Source organism: Lactuca serriola, chromosome 3, assembly GCF_051521515.1.
Source record: "Lactuca serriola cultivar US96UC23 chromosome 3, Lser_US96UC23_V15, whole genome shotgun sequence".
Taxonomy (NCBI): Eukaryota; Viridiplantae; Streptophyta; class Magnoliopsida; order Asterales; family Asteraceae; genus Lactuca; species Lactuca serriola.
Genome location: NC_136410.1, coordinates 119,202,686 through 119,230,601, shown reverse-complemented (window position 1 = coordinate 119,230,601; position 27,916 = coordinate 119,202,686). Strand labels below are relative to the sequence as shown.

Below are 27,916 nucleotides of genomic sequence, written 5' to 3'. Positions count from 1 at the left end.
GATGGGTGTAGTTGCATATTACATTACATTATTTTTATTTGTGTTGTATATAAATGTTTATATATTTTAAGAGTTTTAAAGAGAAAATAAAAACTATAAACTATGGTATATTAACTTTTTTTATAAAAATAAGCCTTAATAAAAACATAGTGTTTGCGATGGGATTTTTTTAAGGGAAATTGAGTAATCTAACCACTTTTTTGTTGTTTTTTTTTAAAACCTTTTTTTTTTGCATAATGACCACTTGGTCCGGAATTGGTTGTTCCGGACCCGATATCAAATTCGGTTAAACGGATAGTAATTCCGACCCGGTTCTCCTATAAATACCATATAACTCGTTTCGGACTACACTTCGACATCCCTTATTTCAGACTAAACTTCGACATCTCATTCCGGACATCTCAAACTGAATATGTCTTCTAATAGCAGTAAAAAATGCAGTTTTTATTTGTAAGTTTCAAATTTGTTTCTAATTAAATGCATTTATTTTTTATTATACGTTAAAAATGTTTGTTTACGCAATTATATAGGTATTATAGAGTTTTCTGTGAAGTTTAATCTTGTTAAGTCAATTATAGGATTACATAGAGTTATACATCTATACTACATGATAAATCGTAATCAAAACATATTTATATTTAACTTTTCTTTTTTATGTAGTTGCATGTGTGTTGTGATTTCTAAAATTTGTAAGTTTCAGTTGATAGTTATAGTTGATAGTTGATAATTGATATTTAATAGTTGATAGTTAATAGTTGGTAATTAGTAGTTTATAATTGATAGCTAGTAGTAGATAGTAGCTGAAATGTGTAGGATTATAAATTTAAAAGCTCCTAAAAACTACTTAAAATAGCTTTTGAATTATAATTTTTTTGCTTAGAGTAAAAGCTAAAAACAATATTGTCGGACAAAATACCTAATAATTGTTGGAGATAATTTATAATTTAAAAGTAAAGGGTAAAATAAGGAAAGTTTAGTTTGAGTTTAATTAGGAGTAATAACTTGCCCATACGTATTATTTGTTTTCCAAGTTTCAAAGTCTTTTATTTTCCTATAAATTGATGTAATGTTCTCATTTTTAATAAGATTTTAAGCATTAAACGGTAAATCTTTTTTTTTTGTTCTAATTTCTTCTTTTGTTCCGTTTTTTACTATGTTCAAAACAAAGGGTTTGTCAAGGTTAAAACCAACATTTGGTATTAGAGCAAAGCGGATCTGGTGAAACGATGGCAAACAAAGAAGGATTGGTTACCTTGCAATATCTAATGTTGTCAAATACTATTATACAAAATGGTCCATAAATATGAAGATCTACATGAAAGCCCAAGAAATATGGGATGACATCGAACCAAAGAACTCTCACTTGCATGTGGGTGTGAAGAAATAGAAGATGACAATTGATTATATCTACTAAGCCATTCCTGAAGAGGTCAAGTTGACAATAGTGGAGAAGCAATCGGCAAAGGAGGCTTGGGACACACTCAAAACAATGTACTCTGGTGCAAATCGAGTCAAGACAACTAAAGTTCAAACTTTGAAAGCTAAATTTGAGATGTTGAGCATGAGCGAATCAGAGGTTGTTGATGATTTTTTGCAAAAATTATAAGTAATATTCAAGCTCTTGGTGAAACAATGGAAGAAGCATACATAGTAAAAAAGATGTTATGTCTCTTCCCTCAAAAAAAAATTTAACTTGCATCCATAGTTAAGCAGTTTGGTGATCTTGATACCATGACCTTTGAAGAGGTTGTAGGAAGATTGAAAGCTCATGAAATTCGAATGAAGGTTCATCAAGAACTTGATGAAAAGAATAAGTTTCTTACTCACCAAGAATGGATAGAAAGGCAATAGAAACAAAAAGAAGAGCATACTCGTTCCACGTAGGAAAACAACTGCAAAAACATGCAAATCCAATGCGGTCATGTAACGCCTGTGTTTCCGGGCTTGCCATTTATAGCAATGTAATAGTCTAGGTTAACCTTTGTAACCTGTTTTGAAATAATAAGATTGTATTATTTGAGTATTATGTGTTTTGTGTTTAATTGCTTAATTATGTGGTTTGATTAATTAAGAATAAAAATAAGCGTCAAAATTTAAGTGTAAAATAAACTTGATATCTTTGGATAATGTTGTAGTGGTTGAAACGAGGTTTCCGAATATATATAGAACGCCCAAATCTGACTTCGTATGAGGAAGTTATGATTTATCGAAGTTTCAGCTTAGTAGTATGCAGCCTGAAATACTCGATTTGAGATCGAGCGGTTTTTAGCCGAAACAATCTAAACGAGAATCAAAGGTCTCATTGTTGGTATCGAAGCAATGAAAAGTTAGGCGAGAACGGACGTCAAACGAAGAAGTTATGAATTTATAACGAAGTTTTTCTGTCTCGGCCTATTAAAAATAAATAATAAAAATAAAGTTAAAATTAGCCGACGGAGTCTAAACGAAAGTTGTAGAGCGTAGTCTCACCTTTGTGTGGATATAAATAACATCGAAAACGGAGTTCGTATGAAGAAGATATGAATTTTCGAAGTTTATTAAATAATTAATAATTAAATTTAATTATTAAATCCCGGTATTATCCGAAGACGAGTCATCGGACTCATCCGAAGTACGCCCCGCGTACACCGAGGTATGTCGACATTCGCACTCGAGTACTTCGGATACGTAAGCCATGACGATCCGAGGCGTACGCCCCGCGTACTCCGAGGTTCCAGCCTCTATAAATAGGATCCGAAGGCAGCCGACTCCCTTGCTATTTTTCTCTCTTCTCTCTCCCGTTTTGAATCGATTTGCGTGCCAGAAGTACCCCGAAGCCCCGGTAATATTCTCGAGCCCCGAAGCAAGTCCCGAGATCCCGAAGATCCCGAGAAGTGCGGTTCCCGAGCCGAAGCTCTGCCCGCGAGAAGTTTGATTTTTGTAGAGATCTTCCAGATCTGCTGAAGAATACTACTTCTGCAAGTCGTAGTGTTGTCCGATCATCTTCTGATCAAGTGAGTGTATACTACCTTTCATAAACACGATAATAATACAAGTATGGTTTGAGTGTATTAAGTATATTGTTGTTTATATGTGTGAGTGTGTAGTTACTTTCTTCTATCTCATAGATATGAGTTATTCTTTATGAAATACGTGTTATGTGTGTGTGCCTCATCTATTATGTGAAATATGTGTTGATTAAAGCATGCTATACAGGTTTTAAACTATGTATAAAATGTATATTTTTATCTACTAATATGTTAGGTAGAACATGGGTAGATAGTTGGTGTGTAATAAACAGATGAGAGTCCTCGTTGTTGTTTGATTAGTCATCTAGCGGAGTTTAGATGACGACCACGGACTTTTCTAGACAGTCTTGTGGAACATTAGCAGGTTCGCCACCTGTAGGTGTTAATGAACTTGGGTGTTCATTCGTTGTACTCCATCCCCCTCATGGTTGCCTTATTTGACTTATATTGCTGAGGAACCCCCGAAGCATGTGTTGTAGCCCCGATGAAATATTCTTAGACTAGATCCCTTATGTTAGTTGTCTTAGGGACATAAAGTGAGAATAACGGGAATGGGTAATTGGGTTATTGTTGGTTGGTGGAAATTAAATATAATAATTTATTGTGGGTTGAAAACCCTATATGCTCACCAGGCTCCCAAGCCTGACCCACTCAGTTTTATTTGTATTACAGGAAGTGGCGCGAGGGCATAAGATGGATGAACCATCAAGTTGTTTTGTTTACAAGTTTGTATATGTATATATTTGTTGAATGACTTGTAATGTTATCGTTTATGCTTATTGGTCTGTATCGGAACATGACACCCCGAGTTTTGATTATATAATGAAAATACATTTCTTTTATGAAATGCTTTGGTAAACATTGTTTTATCATGTTTTGTTTTTGGGAACAAATTCCGCAAATCTTTCAAATCAAAAGGATTTACTCTGAAATTATTTTAAAAGCGTAAATGAAAATCGGTCTTTTCTGGCCGAGATTTTGGGGATGTCACAAGTCACAATTATGCAAACCGTGGAGGTCGAGGCAATGACCATCGGTCTTGTGAAGGCACTCGTGGTACGAATGATAATCGAGACAATAGTCATATTCAATATTACAATTGCCAAGGATTTGGGAACTATGCTCCAAAATGCAAGAAACCACGTCAAGAAAGACAACAAGAAGATAACCTATCCCAAGGTCACATCAATGATAAACCAGCTTTACTAATGGCCGTAATCCATGATAGTGAGCCTAGATATGAAGTGTTACTCAATGAAGAAAATGTCAACCCAATATTAATAAACACAAATGAAAAAGAGCAAAATCAATCCAAGATGTGGTATCTTGATAATAGCGTGAGTATTAACATGATCGGTGACAAGACTAAGTTTTGAGATCTCAACCATGCAATTTAAGGTTATGTGAAGTTTGGAGATGCTTCTAAGGTCAGAATTGAAGTCAAATGATCAATTTTGTTTCTTCACAAGGATGGAGAAAATTGACTACTTAAGAACATGTAATACATACCAAAGCTATGCAATAACATTATTAACTTCGACCAACTCACAGAAAATGGTAACCGGATAGATTGTTCTTGTGGATACATGATGAAAGAAACAAGTTGCTAATAAAGGTAAAACAATGCAAAAATGGGTTATAAAAAATCTTGTTGAATGATATAGATTCTAAATTTGATTTCGGTTTAAGCCAAGAAATTTCCATGTAAACTCATGAAAGTAGTGAGAAGTTTGAAAGTTATGCTGTAACAACTCATGATAAATGCAATAAAGGGTTGGATGGTGGCATGGTGCGATCACTACTATTGAGAAAAGTTTAGATGGTATGTTAGAAAGTCAAGATGCATTTATAACAACTAGAGTAACACATGTTAGGATGACTTGAAAAAATTAGATGGTATGTTAGCAAGTCAAGATGCATTTAATAAGGATTGTACGGCTATAGTGAATAAGTTTTTTGATTTAGAAAACCTTGCCTTGGTTATGCAAAAGCAAAAATATGCAACACTTTCGCTATGCAAAGTAGATTCCATGACCGATGATAAGGAACCTAAATCATATTCCAATGCATGTGTGAAAGAAGATTGGATCGATGCAATGAAGGATGAGAATGATCAAAGTAAAAGCTATGTAAAGTTTCCAGTGAAGATTAGAAAGAGAAAACAAAGGAAATGGAAGTTGGCGGAAAAGATTTTGTTGTTGAAGTAAGGAACAAGTTTGGGGGAAAAGTTAATGGCAGTAAAGATGGTGCAAGATTTTGTGGGTTTAGCCGGTTTCCAGTGTTCCTGGCAGCTCCGCCGAGACTCTGGTCATATTTTCCAGCGAGTCTCTTGCAAGAAATCTAAAACAGTTTGATTTCTTATTTTTACATCAAGAACATACACCCACACATCGATTCTTCATCTACATCTGTTCAAGAACATAAACACACTCATGATGCTCCAACCCATAAATTTTAAAAAATATGATAGAATTCAAAAACATAAACCCAAAAATTGTTTTGGGTTCTCCATCTTGACATCCATTTTCAAATCTTATGAAGAACACACACAAACATATACTAAGGAACTCAAACCCAAATTTGATAAAGAACACAAACATGAACCAAACAATCTTGATGTATGTTTTTAGATCTCATGAAGAACACAAACACAAACCCATAACTCATACTCAAGAACTCGAACCCAAAACTCGTTTATGTGTGTTTTCTTGGTGTTTGTGTGTGCAAATTTGAATCTAGAACATGAAAAAGGAAAAAGGAACTAGAACTTTGCTTTCATAATCCTTTAAGAATCTAGAACACTTACAAAAAAACAAAGCCGATAAAGAAGTTTAATTTTCAACATCATATTTTGATTCTAGCTCTAGCTTCAAATTTCGATTTGATTCAAGATCTACCGAGGTTGTACGAACCATAGCGGATCTGGAGTTCTTGGTTATAAGAACTCAATATATCATTTTTGTTTTCGATTTTCCGGCACTGTAAACCATGGAATCACAATCATAACTCCTAAGAGATGGTCAAACAACTCCATTTTGGAAATCTAAGAACTCAAAAAGGTGATTATGGATCTGATGTGTGCGTTATGAGTTCATGTTCTCATTTTGGTGTTCGATTGCAACCACCAAACCCCAAATTTAAAGTGTGGTCAGAGATGTCGTTGGAGGTGAGGATCGCCGGAAATGTCGTCAAATGTGAGATTCGTTAGAGAACATGATCGGAGTCTTGTCGGACTGCAAAAAAACGCCGAAAACTAGCTAAATTCACATCAATCGGTCATAAAGATTGATTGTGTACAGGATAACATGTTTAAGTTGTTTTCCCTTTTATTTTTTAAAACACAAAATGACAAATCTAAAACATGTTTATAGGAAAAGACAAGAAACCAACAATCATTTATATATTTAGAGTTTTAGCTTGAAAATTTAAAAAAATGGAAAAACCTTTTTTCTATATATTTAGAGTTTTAATTTTAAAAAAAATAAATAAAAAAAAACCCTTTTTTCTAAGCTCATTAACGATAAAATAGACGTTTATTAACAAAAATGACATAATATTATCTTACTATAATTTTATTATACTCACAAAAGATGTTTTACAAAAGATATTCTCTTACTGTATTTTCTCTGTGAGTCGTGTAGAAGATATTACCTTACTATGTCGTCTTTGTCTCTCACAAGAATGAAATAGGGAATCTAATAAGATATGTCCGGTAACATGTTAAAACATATTAGTGTCAAAATATATCATTCTTTAAATGTTTTTTTGTCCATCTCATTTAGCTCTATAGATAACTAATATATCTAAACATTATTACATAGACTCTACAGTTTTATAAAAACTAAAGTTTCATGAAAATTTAAATGAGAGCTACACAAAACTTGATTCAAAAAATAAATTGATGCACATTTTAAGCATATTCACCCATTGCATTTTAACATGGAAACTACTTGTGTAATACTCTGATCAATCGCGTCAAAAACCTGCACTGATAGCACCACCAGTCACAAAAAAAAAAAAAAAAAAAAAAAAAGTGAATTGCATTTTTGGTCCCTAAGTATAATTGTTTTTTTCAATTCTGGTCAAAAATAGCTTTCTATGTGATTTTGGTCCTTATTTAAGCTTTTTGTAATGCGGTTTGGTCTAAAATTGAAAAAAAAAACAGCTTATTGCGACCAAAACTGAAAAACCAAAATATACTGAGGGACCAAAAATGTAATTTACTCGAATAAAATAAACTAAACTGCATTAAGAAATTGTAAAATCCTCAAACTTTGAGTAAAGATTACTTCTATATGAGTGAGTTCTCATTTAATAGAATAGATAGTAGAAAGCAAATTTGGTCCTTGTGGTTAGCAATTTTTCAGTTTTTGTCCCTACTTTTGAGGTTTCATTTCGATTTTGATCCCAGGGTCATCAAATTTAACAACTGTACCGTTGATTTTGTGAAATGACCATTTTGCCCTTGTTTCTACCATAGTTTTTATCCCCCTTCTCAAATCTAACAACCCAGCTGCTAAATTTGTAAATATGATGTGTTTGTCCTCATCCTTTTTTCTGAACTGTTAATTTTGCAAAATGACCATTTTGCCCTTGGTCTCTTTCATTAAATTTGTAAAAATGACCATTTTGTCTTTTTTCTCTTTCATCAGCCAGACTGTTAAATTTGTGAAAATGACCATTTTACCCTTCTTTTCAATCCGTTTTAGGGACTTGTTTTATTCCAAAAAACTAGTTGGTATATTCCATGTAAGAGTTTACTACAAGGGTATTTCAGGAAATTTACCCATCATATGGCTGGGCTAAGTTCACGTTCAATGTCCTCCAACGACCTTCCTTTTGTTTCAACAACATTAGATGATATGTACACAACAGCAAGAAGACAAATGGTGGCAAATCCAAGGTATACTTTGCTTATCCCAAATTTAGTCATCACACTCAAGAAACACAGCCCGATAAAGAAATTCGATATCTGATTAATAATTCCCAAACAAATTTTAGTTATAAAAATCAAATTATAAAAAAATAAATGTTTTTTTTTAATTCAAATTATGACTTACCCAATGCATGCCTAGTGACAAAGCAACTGCTTTTGCTCTTATTCTAGACGCAAAAATCTCCGGTAGTAAAAGAGCAGGGACTGGTCCCGCACCAAGTGAAAATGATAACACGTATCTACCAAATTAAAAAATAAAAATAAAACAAAAGATTTATTTATAAATGACAAATCTTCAAAAATAGTCCCTGTGGTTTCCAGGAATATCAAGTTCAGTCCCTAGCTTTTTTCAGTCTCATGGAAGGTCCCCGTGGTTTCAATTTTTATCATGTTTGGTCCCTCATGCATATAAAAAGACTTCTATACCCTTTCCATTTATATATATATATATATATATATATATATATATATATATATATATATATATATATATATATAAATGGAAAGGGTATAGAAGTCTTTTTATATGCATGAGGGACCAAACATGATAAAAATTGAAACCATGGGGACCTTCTATGAGACTGAAAAAAGTTAGGGACTGAACTTGATATTCTTGGAAACCACAGGGAACATTTTTGAAGATTTGTTATTTATAAATTAATGGGAAATTACCAAAAACATAACATTATAATTTGAGAAATTTTGCGGTTTAATCACTTAATACTTTTTTTCCATTCAAACCATAAAGTTTCACACTTTTACAATAACCTGATATGATATTGATATGATATGACAGGTCAAAATGATTAATTTGGGAAAAAAAAAAAAAAATTGAAAACTTTATGGTTTGATTGGAAAAGTAAAGTATTGGTGGTTAAACCGAAGAATTTTCCAATATATAATTTTTTTCTTTTGAAATTTGAAAATTTTCTATTATTTAATCGGAAAAAATTGATAATTTGACTTACAAGACAGTTCCAATAACAGAAAGTGGACCGGAATATGGTGCGAGGGCTTTCCAAGAGAATGACAAGGAGAGCAAGAGCATTGAAGCAGCCTTTACAAAAAAATAAATATAAAAATAAATATTTTTGAAATTTAATGTAGATATGAATTTTGTATGATACCATTCCAGTAAAGCTTGTGATAAGAAGACTTTTTCGCCCTTTTTTGTCCATCAAAGAAGATGCAATCACTGTGCCTGTAGTAAAGTGAGCATTATATGTGAGCTTTCTAGGGCTAATTTTTACAATGGATGTGAAAAGGGCATTCATGTCTTTTTCTACGAGAAGTTTTGTCCTATTCACATCATTCTAAAATATTGCAATTTTTGTCTTATTCACATCAGAAAATAGTCTTGTCCTATCTTGTTTCACCTTTTTTACTAAGACAAAAAATTGCAATTCTGTCCTTTTCACAATTAAAATTTTTGTCTTATTCACATCAGTCCCAAAAATTACAATTTTTGTCTTATTAACATCCATCTCAACCAAGTCTTTGTATCATCTTTTTTGCCGAGACAAAAAATTGCAATTTTGTCCTTTTCACATCAGTCCCGGAAATTACAAATTTTGTCTTATTCACAGAAATTACAATTTTTGTCTTATTCACATCATATCCATAAATTTCAATTTTTGTCTTATCCACATAGGTCCTAGAAATTACAACTTTTGTCTTATTCACATCAGTCAACTTTTTTTAACTAGGACAAAAATATGCAATTTTTGTCCTATTCACACAGTCTTTGTCCTATCCCACCTTTTGTGTTGGGACAGATCCAGTCTGTATGAGGTTATCATGTTCTGTTATGTTATGTCATGTCCTGTGTAACAAACAAGTAAGCCAGTAAAGATGAAGGTTAGGTTATCTAACCGAAAACATTTGCGGCCCCCACTAGAGCACTTGCTGCCACGTCAGATGCAACTCCTGCATTACGGAAAACTGAAGTGGAATAATAGACAACAGCGTTTATTCCAGCCAATTGTTGAAACAAGAAAAGCATGGCTCCAACACTGACAACTGTCACAAACATAAAAATAATTAGACATGTTTTTAGGTGTTAAATTGTTAATGTTATTAACTTATTATAATTAATTAATTAATTAATTAATACCTTTAAAATATCGGCGACTAAAAAGGTCAAACCAACCAGCATCTTGTTCTTCAAAGCCTTGACTTGATTCAGTTAAATCAGCTATAACCTCTGTTACCTTGTTTTTTCCATATAGTTTTTTAATTGCCACCTCAGCTTGGGAGATTTTTCTTTGCTGAAAGTAAACCCTAGATTAATTAATATCATTAGTTTGAAATAATTTAGACAAAATTACATAAATGGTCCCTGTGGTTTACCAAAAGTCACAAACTTAGTCCCTGTTGATTTTTTTTTGATGCAAATGATCCCTGTGGTTTGCAAAACTTGCATGGAAGGTCCTTTTTAGCAGGGACTGAGTTTGTAACTTTTGGTAAACCATAGGGACCATTTATGTAATTTTGTCAATAATTTATGAAAAAAAAAAAAAGATAACCTGAACAAGCCAACGGGGACTCTCAGGAGAAAAAGCCATTCCAAGTGCTAATAGAACAGAGGGGATAACAGAAAGGCCAAACATTGTTCGCCACCTGGATAAATATTATTATTATTATTATTATATAAAAAATAAACTTTAATCGAATGAAATATATTGTTGATTGAATTGCATATAAACTAATAAACATATATCATGTTGTTTATAATAAAAGATTTGATTATCACTTCAAAAAATTGTTGTAAAGAAATAAAATTAAATTCAATACCATGAAATTCTAAAATAGAATTATGATAAAAAAAAATTATACCATAAAGGGTTTCCAGCTAAGGGTAATCCAGCCACCAAAGCTGCAAGAATCCCAATGCAAATAAATAACTGATTGATTGATCCAAGTGTACCCCTGATTTCTGTTGGTGAAATCTAAACAAAAAAACAAAAGTCATAATAAGATTATGATTTATTTAAATAACGAAGAGGGGGGGGTACCTCAGATATATACAGAGGGACTATAGCAGATGATATGCCAATTCCAATGCCACAAAGCAAGCGACCTAATATCAATGTTTCTACATTTGTTGCTGTGGCACTGTGAAAAGATACTGTATTAAAAACATTTAAATGTAGAAATATTAGGATTTATGAAGTCAAAATGAAGCATATCTAACCAAAGAATTGATCCAATTGTAAGAGGAATAGCATCCAATATGAATGTTTTTGTTCTTCCAAAATGGTCTGCAAGTGATCCTCCAGTAAATGAACCAACAGTAGCACCAGCAAGAAGTGTGCTTACAACCCATCCTGCCATAAAATTCATTTTTCAAGGTTTAACATGGTAGGGGTAGAATCGTAATTTACAGATTATAGTTACCTTGTAGAACAGTGTTTTCCACAATACCAAGATCTTTTGCAAGGTACTCAAGTGCACCATTTACTACACTGAAAGAATAGAACAATGATTTAAGTGGATGATTTGTGTGATATGTAAGAGTTTAATAAAAGTGCATACCCTAAATGATATCCAAACAATATGGCTCCAAGACTAGCTACACCAACATATGGCAAAACTGAACCAGATGATTTTGATGGGCTCTTGAGAGGAGCATTGTCTTCAAGATCTTCATCTACAATACAATTGGAAAATGTTGATTGTTTAAGAACTAGAAGTATTTGAATGTCTTCATTTGCAGAGTTTAATCTCAGGTAAAACAAATTAACAGCTTATTTTGAATCGCAAATAACGAAGACTGTTCTCTTTGTTATGCATTTGTCACGCTATAACAATGAGCGACAAATTTCCATCAGCTCAGGGGTTTATAACAGCAAAACAGCCATGGATGAAGCATGAATCTCAACTATTCTAAATTAGATCTGCTATGATTGCGTTATGATGAACATAACGAATCAAAATCCGAAAATCAGATGATGATCAAGTAGCAGAATATTAGAATCACGAAATCGGAAACTAATATAGAGAAACGGAAACACAAACCAGAAACTTGGGCCTTGACTGATCTCGACTTTGCAGATGATCGGAACACACTTCCACCGGCGGTACCTACACCGCCGAGCTCGAGGCCCATAGGACCCGACCCGAACCGCAACCCGAAACAAGAAGACCTTTCACTGTGACTCATGCAGACCGAATTTGGTCTGTTTCTGAGTTGACTCAAACCTCGATCAACTGTGTTGTATTGAACATGTAAACTCAGGTTTCCTTTGATGATACCTAAATGTGTAGCTTGCATCTTATATTAATAAAAAGGCCAAAATTCACCTAAAAGTCTAACATTGAAAACAAATACAAGTCAACATATTGAATATTCGTGGAAGCAATAATGCTGTTCATAAATGGAGATTTGGAGATCGATGGAAGTTGCAGAGAATCTTACAGAGTGACGAATTGATCTGAATTCGAAGAGGATGAACAAGATTTGCGTAGGATCGCGAAAATGCTTTGGAGTCGCCGCTTATGATTTATTTTTAAACTTTATTTTTGGATTTAAACCAAAAATAGAATCCTATAAAAAAATTATATAAATAAAATGTTAGGCATTAAATTATGAATATATATCATTAATTAGGCTGAAAATAGATTGCAATATCATAATCATAAATAACACCAAATTATTGTATATATTAAAATGTGAAATTCAGTGAATTCACAGTTATTAAACATGTTATTTACAGGTATGTCACCATATTAATTTTCAGCTAATGGTTTATATCATAGATTAAATAGGTGTGAAATCTGTGTAAGTACGGGTTGATTAAAAAAATTATATATAAAGATATAAACATTAATTATTTATTTTAAAGAAAACATTAAATATTAAAGTGTAAACATTAAGTATTTTTTTAAATAAAAATTTAAAATATATAAAAACTATAGAAAAATAAGTATATTTTGACCATATAACCTTTTTTTTAGTTTGTCAATAAAAAACAACAAAGTTTGATTATTTTTTCTATATAGATTATTTTGCCTAAAATGACAATGAGCTTTGAAAGAAACATGTCAATTTGAATTATATATATTGAAGGAACCATATTAGAATTTAAAAATATAAGGAAATAAATTAATGACACATTAATTACTTTTTGTAACCAAAAAATTAGATAGTTAATTAAGAAAATCGAAAATTATCATAAAATGACAAGTGAAAATTAATTTCTAAGAATTAACCACAAAATTACATGCGTCAAAATGCATGAAAATATGACATGTGGCAAAAAGATTTTTATTTATTAGTATGGATAACTGTTAGTTTGATTCCTAAATGATTTTCATTTATAACTTTTTTTAAAGGTTAGTAGATAGTAATATATTATTATTATGTTAACTAAGATAATATATATATATATATATATATATATATATATATATATATATATATATATATATATCTTTAAATTCTACAATAATAAATTACTATTTTTATGATTATATATAAATTTTAATATATATATATATATATATATATATATATATATATATATATATATATCTTTAAATTCTACAATAATAAATTACTATTTTTATGATTATATATAAATTTTAATAGATTATATATAAATTTTAATAGTTTAATATAACATATTTATCATATTTTTATAGTTTATATCAACTTCACATAGATTAGAGACATTATAAATTTCTTGTATTAAATTATTAAAATATATTAACTTGATTAATAAAAAATAAATGGGATTTGATAAGAGGTATCTCTCAATTGTGAAAATTTTAAACTTTTATGTGATCACCAAGCCATTTCAATGATGGTTACTATGTATGATGTATGTTTTTGGTCCCTAGCATCTTGTAAGGGCCTTCTTTTTAATATAATTGTCCGTTAAAAAAAAAATTGTTAAATGCCAAGTTAACTTTCAAAAGCACTGAATATGAAAAATTAAGATAGAATTAATCTATGAGAGTTAAATAAATAGAATGCAAATAGCATAATTATTATATGGGTACAAACATGTAATTAATAAATCATTTTTATTAATGATCAAAATAACAGAAATGACATAAATACTAAAAAAAAATGTTAGAAAATCATTTATAGACGAGTCACGTGTGGAAGGCGGAATTTGGAAATTAGATTCGGATTGCGTAGGGATTCATGCACGTGACTTCCATTTCCATCTTTCAAAATGAAAGATTGAGAAATAATTCCATAAACATATCATAAATTATTATTTTAGTAAATATATATTATAGGCCATTTTGTTTTAGGCATCTCATTTTGTTCTAAAATTTAACAACTATATGACAAATCACCAATGGTATTTAATATTTTATTTGACAATTTCTTTTTTTATATATGTTTTTGTCTTTACTTATCAAACCTAATAAATTATAATGTATGTTGTCACATGTCATGTTCTTCATGTATTTGTCACATGTAATTTTTTTAGATATTATGGATTTCTTATTTTCCAAACTAGTTTATAACCTGCGAGAACCACTGTAACGCCCCAAAAATCAAGGGTAAAAATTTCATTTTTAATATAGCTAAAACATTGATTCCATTTATTTCAAACATTTCAAATCATCATTAAGTAAAACATTTATCAGAGTTCATCCCAAAATCATTCATTATAGAAATCATAGGTGTGTGCACTGCGATCAATCCGAGCTCTTCATTTCCAAATCGATAATACCTGAAACCAAAACTGTAAACCGTAAGCACAAAGCTTAGTGAGTCCCCCAGAGCATACCCCACACATAGGGGCGGATTTAGGGGGGTTCCGGGGTGGCACCGACAACCCCTAACTTTTCCGGCCGTAGTGGAAAAAATTTCGAAATTTTTTAAAATTTTTATTTTTTCTACTATCGTGCAACCCCTACTATGAAATCCTGCGTCCGCCCCTGCCCACACACAATCCACATAACACATACCATATTAGCTATAAAAGCTACATATATCACATAAGTCATGCATACATAAACATGTAAGAATGTCATAGGCTACCCAACATGGTCTTTACCTAGGAATCTCATGGGCTACCCCACATGGTCTTACATCTAATGTCATGGGCTACCCCACATGGTCTTTACCTAGGAATGTCATGGGCTACCCCACATGGTCTTACATCCAATGTCATGGGCTACCCCACATGGTCTTTACCTAGGAATGACATGGGCTACCCCACATGGTCTTACATCCAATGCCACGGGCTCCCCCCTCCCCCCCCCCCCCTTTTGGGGTCTTCCATGCAAGTATCACAAAGACAACTAGCATAACACATATCGTATAATCACTAGCATACCACTTAGCATAAAGCTAATTATCATACCACATATCTCTACTACAGCTAGTGTACCACATAACATAAAATGGGCCGGCTTTGGTGCCTTAGACCCATTGGTATGGTGAGAAGACTCACCTCGCACTACAGAAGCTTCCTGCATGAATTCCTTAGTTGCTGCCCCGCCAGCTTCTCGAGCTGTCACTACCAATCAATATACCCAATTAGCAATTAGGTCCCATACCATAATCCTTAATCCATACATGGGGTAAAATTACCATTTTACCCCTGGCCTAATATGATCCAAAACTAAGGCCCAAACCCAAAACCGAACCATATGATTTTGATGGGCTCTTGAGAGGAGCATTGTCTTCAAGATCTTCATCTATAATACCAAAATACCCCTAGGCTCTAAAACGCGAACCGAACACCCTGATCACTTCTAATACATCACCCGCACCCAAATGGGCCTAGATCTTACCTTCCCAAGAGCCATAATCCTTATAATGACCGACCTTCGACCCACAACCTCATACTAGAAGTCAATTCGGAACAGAGCGTTACAACCACGGTTATAAAATGAATTAAATTTTCATATTAAAAAATCAAAAATATTAATTAGTTATTTTAAATAAATTATTACTTAAGAGATATTTTTTAATTATATAAAATTATAATCGTTGATTTAAATAAATACATGAAGTTAGATTCTAAAACCAGGTACTCTCTCTTCGAAAAACTAATACTTGCACTAGTTACAACTTCTACCTAATTAAGACATTATTTTGAAACTCATACTATACATGTCAAAACACACTATCTTGTTAAGAATGTCATGAGAAAACCAAAATTGTCAGGCAGAATGACTAAGTGGTTAGTGAAGCTCATCATATATGAAATCAAATATGATCCAAGATCCTCAATAAACTTACATGCATTAGTAGACTTTGTGGTTGATTTTAGTGATAATCTACAACATGAGGTAGAGCTAGAAATCCAATAACCTCGAAAAGAAGAAAACATGGGGGAGTGGATACTCTTTACAGATGGAGCATCCAACTTTAGAGGATCAAGCCTTGGGATCATACTAAAATCAACACAGGGGGACATCCTACCCCAGGCAGTTAGTTGTAAATTACATGCAAATAACAATGAAGCAAAGTATGAACCACTGATCATGGGCCTACAGCTGACCAAGAATCTTTAGATCAAGGATCTTCATGTATATGTCAATTCTTTATTAATAATTAACCATTTTGATGGATTCTATGTAGTTAAAGGGGAAACAATAACGCTATACCTTCAAATTCTTTAAAAATTAGTCTCTAAATTTAAAGCTTTTAGTCGGAATCAAGTTCCTAGAGAAGATAACACCGAGGCAGACGCATTAGCCAACTTAGAGTCTTCCCTCAGGATCCCGCCAGAAACCATGATCCCAATAGCCCACATAATGATCATGGCGATAGAAGATCCCTCCAGGAGACCTGACGACCCTGATGAGCATAATCAGACGACCAACATAGCAGCGATCGAAGGCCCAATTCCTCGATCCTCTGACCACGATCCCGATGTTCAGGATCCCGATCCAAACAATCAGGATCCTCAGAGACATTTGATGATACAATCCTAAAAGAATAAAAAAAAAGTGATAAAGTGTTTGTGATGATACATGGAGTATTATACAAGAAATCCATAACAGGTCCATATCCAAAATCAAGAAGTCATGGAAGTTCTAAAAGACATACATGAAAGGGATTGTGGCAACCATATTGGGGGCAGATCCTTGTGTTCTAAAGTGTTAAGAACAAGACACTATTGTCCAACCATAAAGAAAGATGATTCCTATATGCTTAGAAGTGTGATGCCTATCTCATTGATTCAGAAGCATGAATGAGGGAATATTGGCTAGCTACTCTAGAAGGAAGCATCTTGCCAATATCCTAAAATATACACCTTGAAGCGTACTTTATGTAAGTCAATTTAGTCACAATTCATCATAATCGAGTCGAGGTACATACATACTCCTTACCCTCACTTATTTTCTTTGTTTATTTTTATTCTAATAACACTACTGACTTAAGCATCAGGGGGCATTAGCCAAGCTAACACCACCCCAAGCTAACATTTTCAACATGCAGAAACTCAAGGATCCTAGCCACTACAAATAGAGACTGATCATCTCTCCTCCGATTAAGGGTACTTAATCCCCTATAAGGTTTGAAGAGTTAATAACCTCTTTCATCCGTGTTTGGGTTTCTACACCCCGCTTGGACGCACGATATCTAACTATGGGATGTGAATAAGGGGATCATTTCACGCTTTAGTGACTTGGCATCCCTCTTATTTCTGAACATATGCTAACATCCTAAGGTTTAAAGAGTTAATGACCTCTTTCTCATGAGTTTAGGTTTCTACACCTCACATGGGTGCACAATATCTAATTATGGGATGAGAATAAAGGGATCATTTCACGCTTTAGTGACTTGGCAACCCTCTTATTTCTGAACATATGTTAAGATCCTAAAGTAAATTTATAGGGTTTCTAACATTATCATGTTATCCTAAGTTGGGATCCTTCCCAGTAAGTTTCTAAGGTTTATAACATTATCATGTTATTTTACGAAATGGGATTTTCCCCAGTTATTATCTGAAGTTGGGATTTTCCCTAGAAAAAAAATAACTGCTCAATCCTGCAATAATATTCCAAAACTGGGTCACAACACCACTTTGGCCATCTAATTTGATGTCCATTTTGTTTTTGTGAATTGATCCATAAATGTGCCAGTGTTTGTACCTTAAAAGCCAGCGCCAAATGTGTTTTTGAACATGGACTTGGATAATGAATTATTAGGTTCCTGTGATTCCATATTACCTATAAATACACCAACATTTTAGCATCATGAAACTTGGCTATCCTCTGATGGCCTCCTAGTTTCGCTTTATAGTTTAGTAGATCACTAGATCACAGGCCGAGTTGAAAGAGTAGTCCAATAGCCACCACCAGTTGCATACATGTTGCCAGACACCTTTTGATATTGGACATTCCACAAAATATAGTCCTCAGTTTGGGGCATCATTGCAGGACTTGTACACATTAGAGTGACTGGTACCGAACCCAGATAAGTTAACCATGGTTGGGAGTTTTCCATGACATATCCGCCAGGCTAAAATGTTGAGTCCCAGGAACTAATGGATTCTAAGACCATTTGCCATCACTTTGAGGAATAGTTGAGTTATCTATAAAATTCCTAAGAGAAGAAACTGTGTAAACCTCTGATGGGTCTACTGACCAGCCCCATCTAAATGAACCATCAGTGTTAGATACCAGCTTGAAATGTTCTAAAAATGACATATTTTCTTTTTCCAAAGATTTAGGAATCTTGACTATTAATCCCCAACAACCGTTCCTTCTCTTTGTTACCGACGGTCTAGAAAACCCACCATCTTGGCCATAGATGGATTTGATCACCTCGGTCCATATACTCTTATTTGAGTTCTTAAATCTCCACTACTACTTTCCTATTAAAGCTATGTTTTGCGCGTTTATAGGCTGCCAATCCCAAGCCTCCTTTTTCTTTAGCTGCAAGAGCTTTTTCCCAAGTGATCCTTACCATCTTCCTCGAAACCATATCGCCCCCACAAAAGAATCTCATTCTAATCTTCTCAAGACTCTTAATAACTTTAACTAGAGCTTTGAATAGAGAAAAATAGAAATAACCGAGACTGCTTAGAACTAACTTGCATAATGTTAGGCGACCGCCAGACGACAAAGTGTTTGCTTTCGATTTTGATAACTTCGCTTGAAATTTTTCGATTCCAATGCATAGTTCTTGCCATAGATTCCCTCCACTGTAAGTCCTAGATAGATAAAGGGAAGTGACCCAATAGAATAATTGAAGCTTGGGGCCTCCAAATTTAAATGGTAGCTTTGAACATCAAACCCAAAGAGCTTGCTTTTAGACATGCTCATCGTGAGTCCTGACGACAATTTGAAGCATCTTAGGATTCTGATCAAGTTCTTTGAATTTTCAATCGACCAAGAGCCCATAAAATTTACATCTTCTGCATATTGTATATGTGAAATAACTGGATCATCACGTGGTAATTTAATTGTAACACTCGTGTTCCATATTGGTTAAGCTTACTATTTATCAGGGGACCAAAGATGGAGTTTTCAGAAAAAACTTTATGCCACGACGTGGTGCAACGATGACCATGATGTGGCATGGACTAAATGAAACGTGTGTTTTTGATTGGGTGTCACGACGTGGAAGTAGGTTTGCCATGGCATGGCAGCTGTTCTGGCCCAAGCCCGTAATTTTAGGGTTTCCTCCCATATTTAAGCATCATTTCTAGAGGATTAGGGTATCTTCTTCAACCTCCAATCCTCTATCTCAAAACCCTATCCTCCATTTGAGAGTGGTTGTTCATTTTGGTATTCTTGGTGCCTTGAAGAAGAAGAAGAAGAAGAAGGAGGAGGAGTTTTTGTGCATTGATCCAGCAAGCAAACATCATCATCATCATCGTGAGCACATTCTGGACCCTTGTGAGTATTCAAGTTCCTAGATTATTGGTTTATGCTTCTAGATATAGGGTTCTTGTCCCTTTTTTCTTCATTATGTGATAGTTTGAAGGAATAGATTTCATAAAGTTGGCAACTTTATGGATCCAAAAGGTCCATATAAGGTTATGTGTTCCAGATCTAGTGTTCCTTGGTGTATTTGGCCTCATGCACAAGTTTGAGTTCATTCTTCCATGGTTTTGACCTAGTTTGGGAGAGACATGCTGATGGGTTTTGAGCATTCTAACACTCCTATGGTGTACATGCAACCCTATAAACCTTGAATCTATGTTTTCTCTAATATACATGCAAATTTTATTTTTTTCAAGGTTTACTTCCTAACTAGCATGGCATGGGGAATATGTAATATAAAAACTAGTAGAAGTACATACCTTTCTTGTTGCTTGGATTCCTTGAAGACTTTGTGAGCCTAGCACCCCAAATGTTGTGCCTCAAATGCTTCACACAACACTACAAGACTTGGAATAACTTGAGAGATTACACTTGCACTCAAAATCGGTTATGCCCTCTTAGAACTCACTAGTAGTCCGATTTTGCTAGCTATAGGGCTCCTTTTATAGTGTTGTCACAATTAGGGTTTTCACATGAATACCCTTAATTGTCATGACTCTTCATTTCTAATGATCAATGGGTTTGTAACTCCCATGAACTATCCATGGAGCTCCAAATGGTTATAACCCAACTCCATAAACCATGGATCATAAATCCACCATAAAAGATTAGATGATTGTCACAATCAACCCTATATATTTAATTAGTCTCATTTTGATTACCAAATTAATTCTAAATTAATACTTTATCAACACTAATTAAAATACTATTATTAATATATTAGAACTTATAATATATTAATAATCACAAGTATCATTTCTCTCATTTAGTATATCCAAGTATTGCAATGCCATGCAACCCAAATGGACCATGCTGGGTCGGGTCAAGTACATACCAAATAAAGTTATGGACTTAGACACTATATCCAACACATGCATGCCCACAAAGCACTGCCTTTTATAATGTTTTTGGAGTATAAAAGTCTTCTGGGAAGTTTGGTTGAGTGGCTTTGGTGATTAAGAGCTTATTGGTTAAGTTATGCTTCATGATGTCTTAAAGGACTTAGGTTTAGAGATCTTGTCATATTGGTATGTCTTAATGGATAAAGTTGGAAACTTTATCCATCAAGACCTTAGGAAAGACCAGATATGAGCTTTGGAGCTCTTGAAATTAGAAGAAAACAGTTTAATCCGTTAAGTTGTTCATACTTGATTCCTACGGCGTGGCCATTAGGTCGCCACGGCATGGCAACTGGGGAACCTTCGAATGTTTTGGCGTCTTGTGTCTACGACGTGGGGACATACGATGGAGATTTGACCTTTGACTGGACTGGTTTTGGATCGGGTTTGGACTCATTAGCCACGACGTGGCCAAGGGATGGCCAAGACTTGGAGGTCAATTGTTGTTGACTTTGACTTGGACCGTTGACTTTGAGTGTTGACTTTTGGCATTGGTTGACTTTTGGTCAAATTGGTAGTTTTAGAAAGTAGACTGAGGGTTTTCTTTGTATGGCTTGTTAGGTGGTGTTTAGTACCATTCTCCGGTTGCGAGTGCGGTTAGCTGTAAGGTTCTCGTCAGCAAGGTGAGTCTTCTTACTATACTATGTAGGATGCTAGTTGTCTTTGTGATGCTTGCATGGAAGACTAGGTGATGACCCCTGAGAATTGTATGAAAGACCAAGATTTGGTTCCTGAAATTTATATGTAGAATGTTAGATGTCTTCATGATATTTGCATGGAAGACTAGGGTTTGGCCTTGGCATCGGCATGTCAGACCGGGTGTTGGCCCCGACTTTGGCAAGGAAAGACCGTGATCGGCCCATGGCAAGAAGACTATGTGGTGGTTCATAACAATTGTATATTATGTATGATATGTGGTATTTTGGGGGAACTCACTAAACTTTGTGCTTAAGGTTTGTGGCTTTATGTTTTTCAAGTACTTTTGGTTTTCAAATGGAAGAGTCCGGCTTGATCGCACTGCATCTCCCAAAGTTTATTCCACATTTGCTATTTATGATTTTTACTCTAATTTTTTGAGAATATTTTTACTTTAAAACAAATTAATGAATGGTTTTGGATTTATTAAAAATGAAATTTTTATTTGGCATTTTTTGGGACGTTACATTAATGCATTGAAAAATAACCTTTTCTTTTGCCATTTCCATCGCCATATAGAGTCCCTCGCCTGCAATGATAAATAGGAATGGGGATAAGGGATCGCCTTGTCTAACCCCTCGTTCCATGCCGAATTCTGATATTGCAGTTCCATTTATGAGTACCGACACTCTTGAAGAAGACAGACATCCTAGAATTCATCTTCTCCGTTTAATCCCAAACCAAACTCCATTTGTTGTAACACTGAATCTAGATACTCCCAGCTAAGGCTATCAAACGCCTTCTCGAAGTCAACCTTAAATGTAAATGCCTTCCTATTAGTTTTCTTGATCCAAGCGATTACCTCATTAAGGATAAGAGGAGCGTGGAGTATGTTCCTGTTTTTTATAAAAACAGTCTGACCTAGGCTGCAAGGACCTTTGCGATCGCTTTATATTAGCATCCGCAACTAAATTGAAAGTAGGACTAGTTTTTCAAATACCTTTGTGGTACATTTGATCATTGGAATTTGGAAAACTCAAATTGGGACTAGTTTTGTCGACTCATATACCATATAAAATTTGTACAAAATCACTACCACCAAAACAACTCAAAAGACACACATAAAACAATCCCTTGAAAATTTACCACTCAATATTTCAATTTATACAAAACCATCTCATTAATCAACTAAATCGTTGCAAAATCATACACAATTTCATCAACCAACATATTAACTAAATCCCCTTCAATTCTACCACCAATCTCACGACATTCAATCTCAAAATCCATCAATTTCACCAAAGAATAACTCATATCCCTTTCCGCCACCTCATCCGCATTCAAACCAATAAAATCCATCCACCTCATCACCTCTTCCATTACTTCATCAATCAAAACCTTAGACCCCATTACTCCACAATTCGAATCCAAATATTCAATTAAACAATCAAACACAAATCGCTTCACTTGATATCTTGTTTTCGCGTTTTCATATCCAAAAAAATTGCCGAATTTTGTCCACATTATCTCTGCAAGTGTGTCCACCAATTCGCTGTTTTGAAACTTTCGAAAATGCGATTCATCGTATGAGTAACTCGTGGAATCTGTGTGTTGCATTCGTCCTTCAATCATATAAAAAAAAATTATTGTATTATTAAATCATTAAATCATTGAAATTATTGAAATTACAATTTTTTTTTACCTGAGCTATCTTCCAAACTACTGGAACAACAGCTGTCATTTGAAAAAGAGGCTTCAAGAACTGATCCTGGGCTAAAATGATTGCTGTTTTTGTATCCAGATCTTTCTGAATTTGTCTAAAAAAAAAAAAGAGTTTGGTATGATGGAAGAAATGGAAGAAAAGGAATGGAATGGAATGGAATGGTTGATTCCATTCCATCCAAGATCCAACAAAACAAAAGTGAAAATAATGGAATGATAAATTAAGAATTTAGGAAACATACCTGTAAACAGAATACATCATTTTGAGGAAGTGGGTTTTCTTTATTTAAAGCACATAAAAGCTCTTGAAAAATATGAGCTGGTGTTCTTTTTGTTGAAGTTTGACTAGTCAACTCATTCAATTTTGCTTCAAGAAGAGCACCCAAAGAATCTCCAGTCAATAATGGGAATTTATCAATCTGATTTGATGTAAGCCTTTTGCGTGAAGAAGTAGTTTTACTTTTACAATATGAAACATTTTGATTTTGATTCCTTCTTTTCTCTACTTTTTCACACGTGTTCTTCATTGGTGAATTAAATCTAAACATCGTTCCATTCCCATTTTGCCCCTGATGTTCATGCCTCATTTGTTTTCCATTACATGAAGCACTTACATTATACCCTTCCCCTTGCTTTCTGATCTGTGTTAAATGTCTTTTCTGCCCTCGAGACACGAAATTATTTCTCTTTGTATCCTCAACTTTACCTGGTGCCCTTGACCGAGTTTGACCACTTAAACTCCTATTCAATGCAACAAAATCTTTGGTATTATCACTAACTGCATCTGTAGCAGATGGAAAACAGTTCAATCTTCGGTTTGAAGATGCAAATTTGGTGGAAGTGGGAAATTCTTGTTCTTGATTGAATCTTGAGTTACTATTTTGAAAAGGGTTTTGAGAATCAAAGAGAGATGTTTGGGTTGATGTAGACTCTGTAATGTGAAGAAGATTACCACAGTTTTTGCAGGACGCTTCAAGATTTTCACTTTTTAATTTCATACGCTCTGCTCTTACACTATGAGGATAAGTGATAGCAAATTTAGACTTGTTTCTAGTTTCTAGAATCCTAGAAGCAGCACCAATTAACCTTGATGTGTTCTTTCTAGAATGATGTGTTGTGGTTTTTACAGGGGAAGCAAGTTTTGGATGATGATGATGATGTTTTTTTGATCGAGATAGAACGTTTTTGAGTTGTAATGCTTCTGCTCCAAATCTAGTTACACTTCTTCTATCCGCCATTGTTTTTTGAAGCTTTTGAGGCCTAAAATCTTGTCTTGTGGTTTCGTTTTCGGATTCTTCTTTGTTGCATATAGCTTTGTGATTGTGAAGCTTGTCACGATTTACAGATGATGGCATAGATTCCAACCCCATAAGCCTAGCGACTAAACTAGGAGTTTGAACTCCATTGTTTGAAACGCCATTTTTGTTCATGTTTGGGAATCCCCCACTGTTTTCATCAGCGATCTAAAGTAGTAAAAAATCAAAATCAGAAAAGGAAGAAGAAGAATAGGAAGAGTTTGAGCAAAAGTTGAAGTGATTTTGATTTTGAGTTTTGACATACCAGTCTTAGTTTCGGCAGCTTCTCATCACCTCCGAACTTTTTTGAAGCTTCTTTTGCACGATCTGTGAAATCGAAACAACAAAAATGAACACTGGTTTGTCGATTTCAATGTAATGTGGTGGAATCAACAATGTGTATGAGTAACTGAAGAAAAATTCAAAAGAGAAATCGCTAATTTGCATAAACTATATAGAATATGAACCTGGAGGAAGCAATCTCTTGGAGAAAAGTTTCTTCTTAGCGAACCTTCTGTTCCAATCGAAGAGTTGAAAGAAGATTCCGACACATCCACCAGTTCTTCGAGGTTTATTCTCCGTAATCGCTAAAGACGACGCCGTTACACTCGCACTATCACTCATCTTCTTCCCCAAAAACTTCAGACTCGATTCGGTGGATAAAAAAAACCTACACTGCTATTTTTTCAGCTTCTGCTCAAAATCAAACCACATTCTCATCATAAATCTCAATTTATTCTTCACCGATTCACGTCAAACAAACATCACAGTAATTTTTCACTTTCACTCTGTTCAAGTTTTACATTAACGAATCTCTCAGGCAATGCCGAGGTTGATAATGATTTTGACACGAAACAACAGAGGAATCTTCTGCAAAAACCGTATTCCAGAAAACAACTTCACATTAACTTGCATAAAACCACCGTACGTCTCGTCATCAAAAGAAGCTTTTCCTTTTCCTTTTTTCTCTTGTACTCACGAGACGCAGCTAACAATCTGACAAGACACACAGAATCAAAAAACAGAAAGGAAAATCGAAAAGCTCAAAAAGCAATCGTAATCTTAGACTGATTATACTAAAAACCCTAGAAAGGAAGATGGAGTGATTAACGAGAGCGTAGCTGTTACCTGATGACGAACAGTGTGCTGCTGTTTATCCTCTGAAAACGGCTTCTTTTTCGTTTTCACTTTTACAGAAGTGGGGTTTTGGAGGGAGTGTGGGGTGGGTGCGTAGGATAAGGGGGGTGGGGTGCGTAGTGTAAGGATAGAGTGTGACTATACTTTAGACCCCCACCACGCACTGAGTGAAATGAGCCGACAGCCGAGCCGCCCTAAGTCAACATAGTAAAGTGAGCCTTTTCAAATCTATGTAAATGTAACTTTTAAAATAAGTAAAACTTTTTGTTACTATAATTTAAAAAAGTTTTTGATGATAATTTCTTATCATAACTTTATATATTCCTAAAGTATGAGTAAATTACATGAATTGTGTATGTGGTTTGAAGTAATTTTGGTATATGGTTTTTGTTTATTATTATTTATTTTTTTAAGTTTGAACTATTCCAATGGTTTAATTTTGTCACGGTTTTATTGTCTTTATATGTTTATTTTATAAGTTGTTTATTATTTATAATTAAAAAAATGATGGGTCCATCGTACCTTATCCTTTACCCTTTCCTTCAGTTCCATGTTGAAAGTTCTGTAACTCTCTTTCCTCAAATGAAAACTTGCAAATAAAACCAAATTCTAAAACCTCACTTAAAAGAGTTAAAACCAAAAGACAAAATTAAAATGGTCCAATTTTTTTGGGATTTCAGTCCAAACAGTGACTTTTTTGGTTTCGTAGTCCTTTTGGACTACTTTCATTATAGAATTGGTCCCTGATAATCTTGAAAATACTATATTGCCTTTTTAATTTGTTTTTTCCATTTACTTAAATATTTTTTTTCTTCTATTTAATTATAAATGTTAAATAAAATCAAGAATGGGACACCTCTCTCTCTCTCTCTCTCTCTCTCTCTCTCTCTCTCTCTCTCTCTCTCTCTCTCTCTCTCTCTCTCTCTCTCTCTCTCTCTCTCTCTCTCTCTCTCTCTCTCTCTCTCTCTCTCGAAATTGATTTAATGGCGGATGAGAGCAAAGACACTACTATTACTACAGCGATCATGGAATCATCGTCAAAAACATTTCTCTACCCACTTCACGAAATCGCCATGACTCCAACCCACAAGCTTCTGTTAATGCAATGGCTTAAAGAAGAAGAACTGATCCTGAATCGAATCGCTCTCAAAGAAACCCAGATCGATGTTGTTCGAAAGGAAATCACTTACTTCTATTGTTTCTTCTTCCTATTTCACTCGATCTCACTAATGCTCCTCTTCAGCAGCGCATCTTCGTCTACATCTGGATTATGCAACCGATCATGGATCCCATCTCTCTGTTCGCTCCTCTGTTCTCTAAGATTAATCTGGGTTGTTCGTTACAAGAGAGACACATAATCGCATCTGGAGAAATTACTAGAGAGGGAGAAAGAAGATGGGAAGTTATTGGGGAAGTGTGTGGAGGAATTGAAGAAAAAAGGTTTGGAGTTTGATTTGTTGAAGGAAGTTGATGCACTTCGAAGGGCTAAAAGTTTGAGGGTTGAAGGTAAAGCAGTGAAGAAATGGTCAACGAGAGACTTTGTTACTCTATTTTTCTTCACTGTTTCTTGTTTGGTTCTTGCTCTTACTAGGGTCATTCTCTGCAATTGATCCAAAATGGTGATATGGGTTTTAATTTTTTTTATTACTTAAGTGGGATTTGGGTTTCTGGTTCGACATTGCATAAGTATCTATGAGTGTGTTTTGGCAGAAGTGGGATTTCAGTTGCTGTCTAAGTTTGATTTTGTTGATTTTAGGATGAAGGTGTTTGGATGTTTGTTACTTTGTTTTTAAAGTGATTGATACGATTTTAGGAATCTTGTATACATGATCATTTGGTTTGATTTTAGGATGAAGGTGTTTGGATGTTTTGATTTCGTGCCTTTTTTTCTTCCGATCAGCCATTGCCAAATCCCCAACTGATATATATATATATATATATATATATATATATATATATATATATATATATATATATATATATATATATATATATATATATATATATATATATATATATGGGAAAAGTTATATGGAAAATGAATGATTAGGGCAACACATATTTGAACCAATGAAAACATGACAACACATCACTTCCACAATAACTTCCACAATACATTACTTGTGAAGAAAGAAATGGACACGTGTCATTTGATTATTGGTTCCGGTAAATGTTGCCCTAGTTATTTATTTTCCATAGAACTCATTCCATATATATATATATATATATATATATATATATATATATATATAGAGAGAGAGAGAGAGAGAGAGATATAGAGAGAGGTAGGTCCATTCTTGATTTGATTTA

General features: G+C 34.0%; 2 protein-coding genes and 1 pseudogene across 3 annotated transcripts; 1 reads left to right on the top strand and 2 right to left on the bottom strand.

Annotated features, from left to right (window-relative positions):
- Nucleotides 1-6,559: 6,559 nt before the first annotated feature.
- Nucleotides 6,560-12,468, bottom strand: LOC145093105 (plastidic glucose transporter 4-like). 2 transcript variants are annotated; one of them, XM_079031153.1, is made up of 15 exons: nt 12,362-12,468; nt 11,962-12,254; nt 11,479-11,593; nt 11,341-11,408; nt 11,138-11,270; nt 10,959-11,058; nt 10,780-10,892; nt 10,470-10,563; nt 10,058-10,211; nt 9,817-9,963; nt 9,072-9,145; nt 8,913-9,001; nt 8,069-8,183; nt 7,795-7,980; nt 6,560-6,996 (listed from the first exon to the last, which is right to left on the bottom strand). In XM_079031153.1, exons 2-14 carry the CDS (start codon nt 12,215-12,217, stop codon nt 7,798-7,800), a joined length of 1,641 nt encoding a protein of 546 aa, XP_078887279.1. In that variant the 5' UTR covers nt 12,218-12,254; nt 12,362-12,468; the 3' UTR covers nt 6,560-6,996; nt 7,795-7,797. The 2 variants fall into 2 exon arrangements, with proteins under 2 accessions (XP_078887279.1, XP_078887278.1); XM_079031152.1 differs by having other exon boundaries at nt 6,560-6,991.
- A 10,098-nt stretch (nt 12,469-22,566) lies between these two features.
- On the bottom strand, nt 22,567-25,715 carry TRM22 (DnaA initiator-associating protein). The gene is made up of 6 exons (XM_079031151.1): nt 25,598-25,715; nt 24,937-25,465; nt 24,735-24,796; nt 23,417-24,637; nt 23,155-23,269; nt 22,567-23,074 (listed from the first exon to the last, which is right to left on the bottom strand). The coding sequence occupies exons 2-6, from the start codon at nt 25,091-25,093 to the stop codon at nt 22,641-22,643; spliced, it is 1,989 nt and encodes a 662-aa protein (XP_078887277.1). The 5' UTR covers nt 25,094-25,465; nt 25,598-25,715; the 3' UTR covers nt 22,567-22,640.
- A 750-nt stretch (nt 25,716-26,465) lies between these two features.
- LOC145094643 (uncharacterized) lies at nt 26,466-27,470 on the top strand (annotated as a pseudogene).
- The last annotated feature ends 446 nt before the right edge of the window (nt 27,471-27,916 follow it).

Excerpts from the sequence above, each read along its gene's own strand:
- LOC145093105 (XM_079031153.1), bottom strand. The coding sequence starts at position 12,217 with ATGCAAGCTACACATTTAGGTATCATCAAAGGAAACCTGAGTTTACAT. Across the intron at positions 9,002-9,071 it reads TCACAAGCTTTACTGGAATG|GCTGCTTCAATGCTCTTGCT; the intron begins GTATCATACAAA and ends TTTTTTGTAAAG. Across the intron at positions 7,981-8,068 it reads TGTCACTAGGCATGCATTGG|ATATCGAATTTCTTTATCGG; the intron begins GTAAGTCATAAT and ends ATTATTAATCAG.
- TRM22 (XM_079031151.1), bottom strand. The coding sequence starts at position 25,093 with ATGAGTGATAGTGCGAGTGTAACGGCGTCGTCTTTAGCGATTACGGAG. Across the intron at positions 23,270-23,416 it reads ATGATGTATTCTGTTTACAG|ACAAATTCAGAAAGATCTGG; the intron begins GTATGTTTCCTA and ends TTTTTTTTTTAG. Across the intron at positions 23,075-23,154 it reads TAGTTTGGAAGATAGCTCAG|GACGAATGCAACACACAGAT; the intron begins GTAAAAAAAAAT and ends ATATGATTGAAG.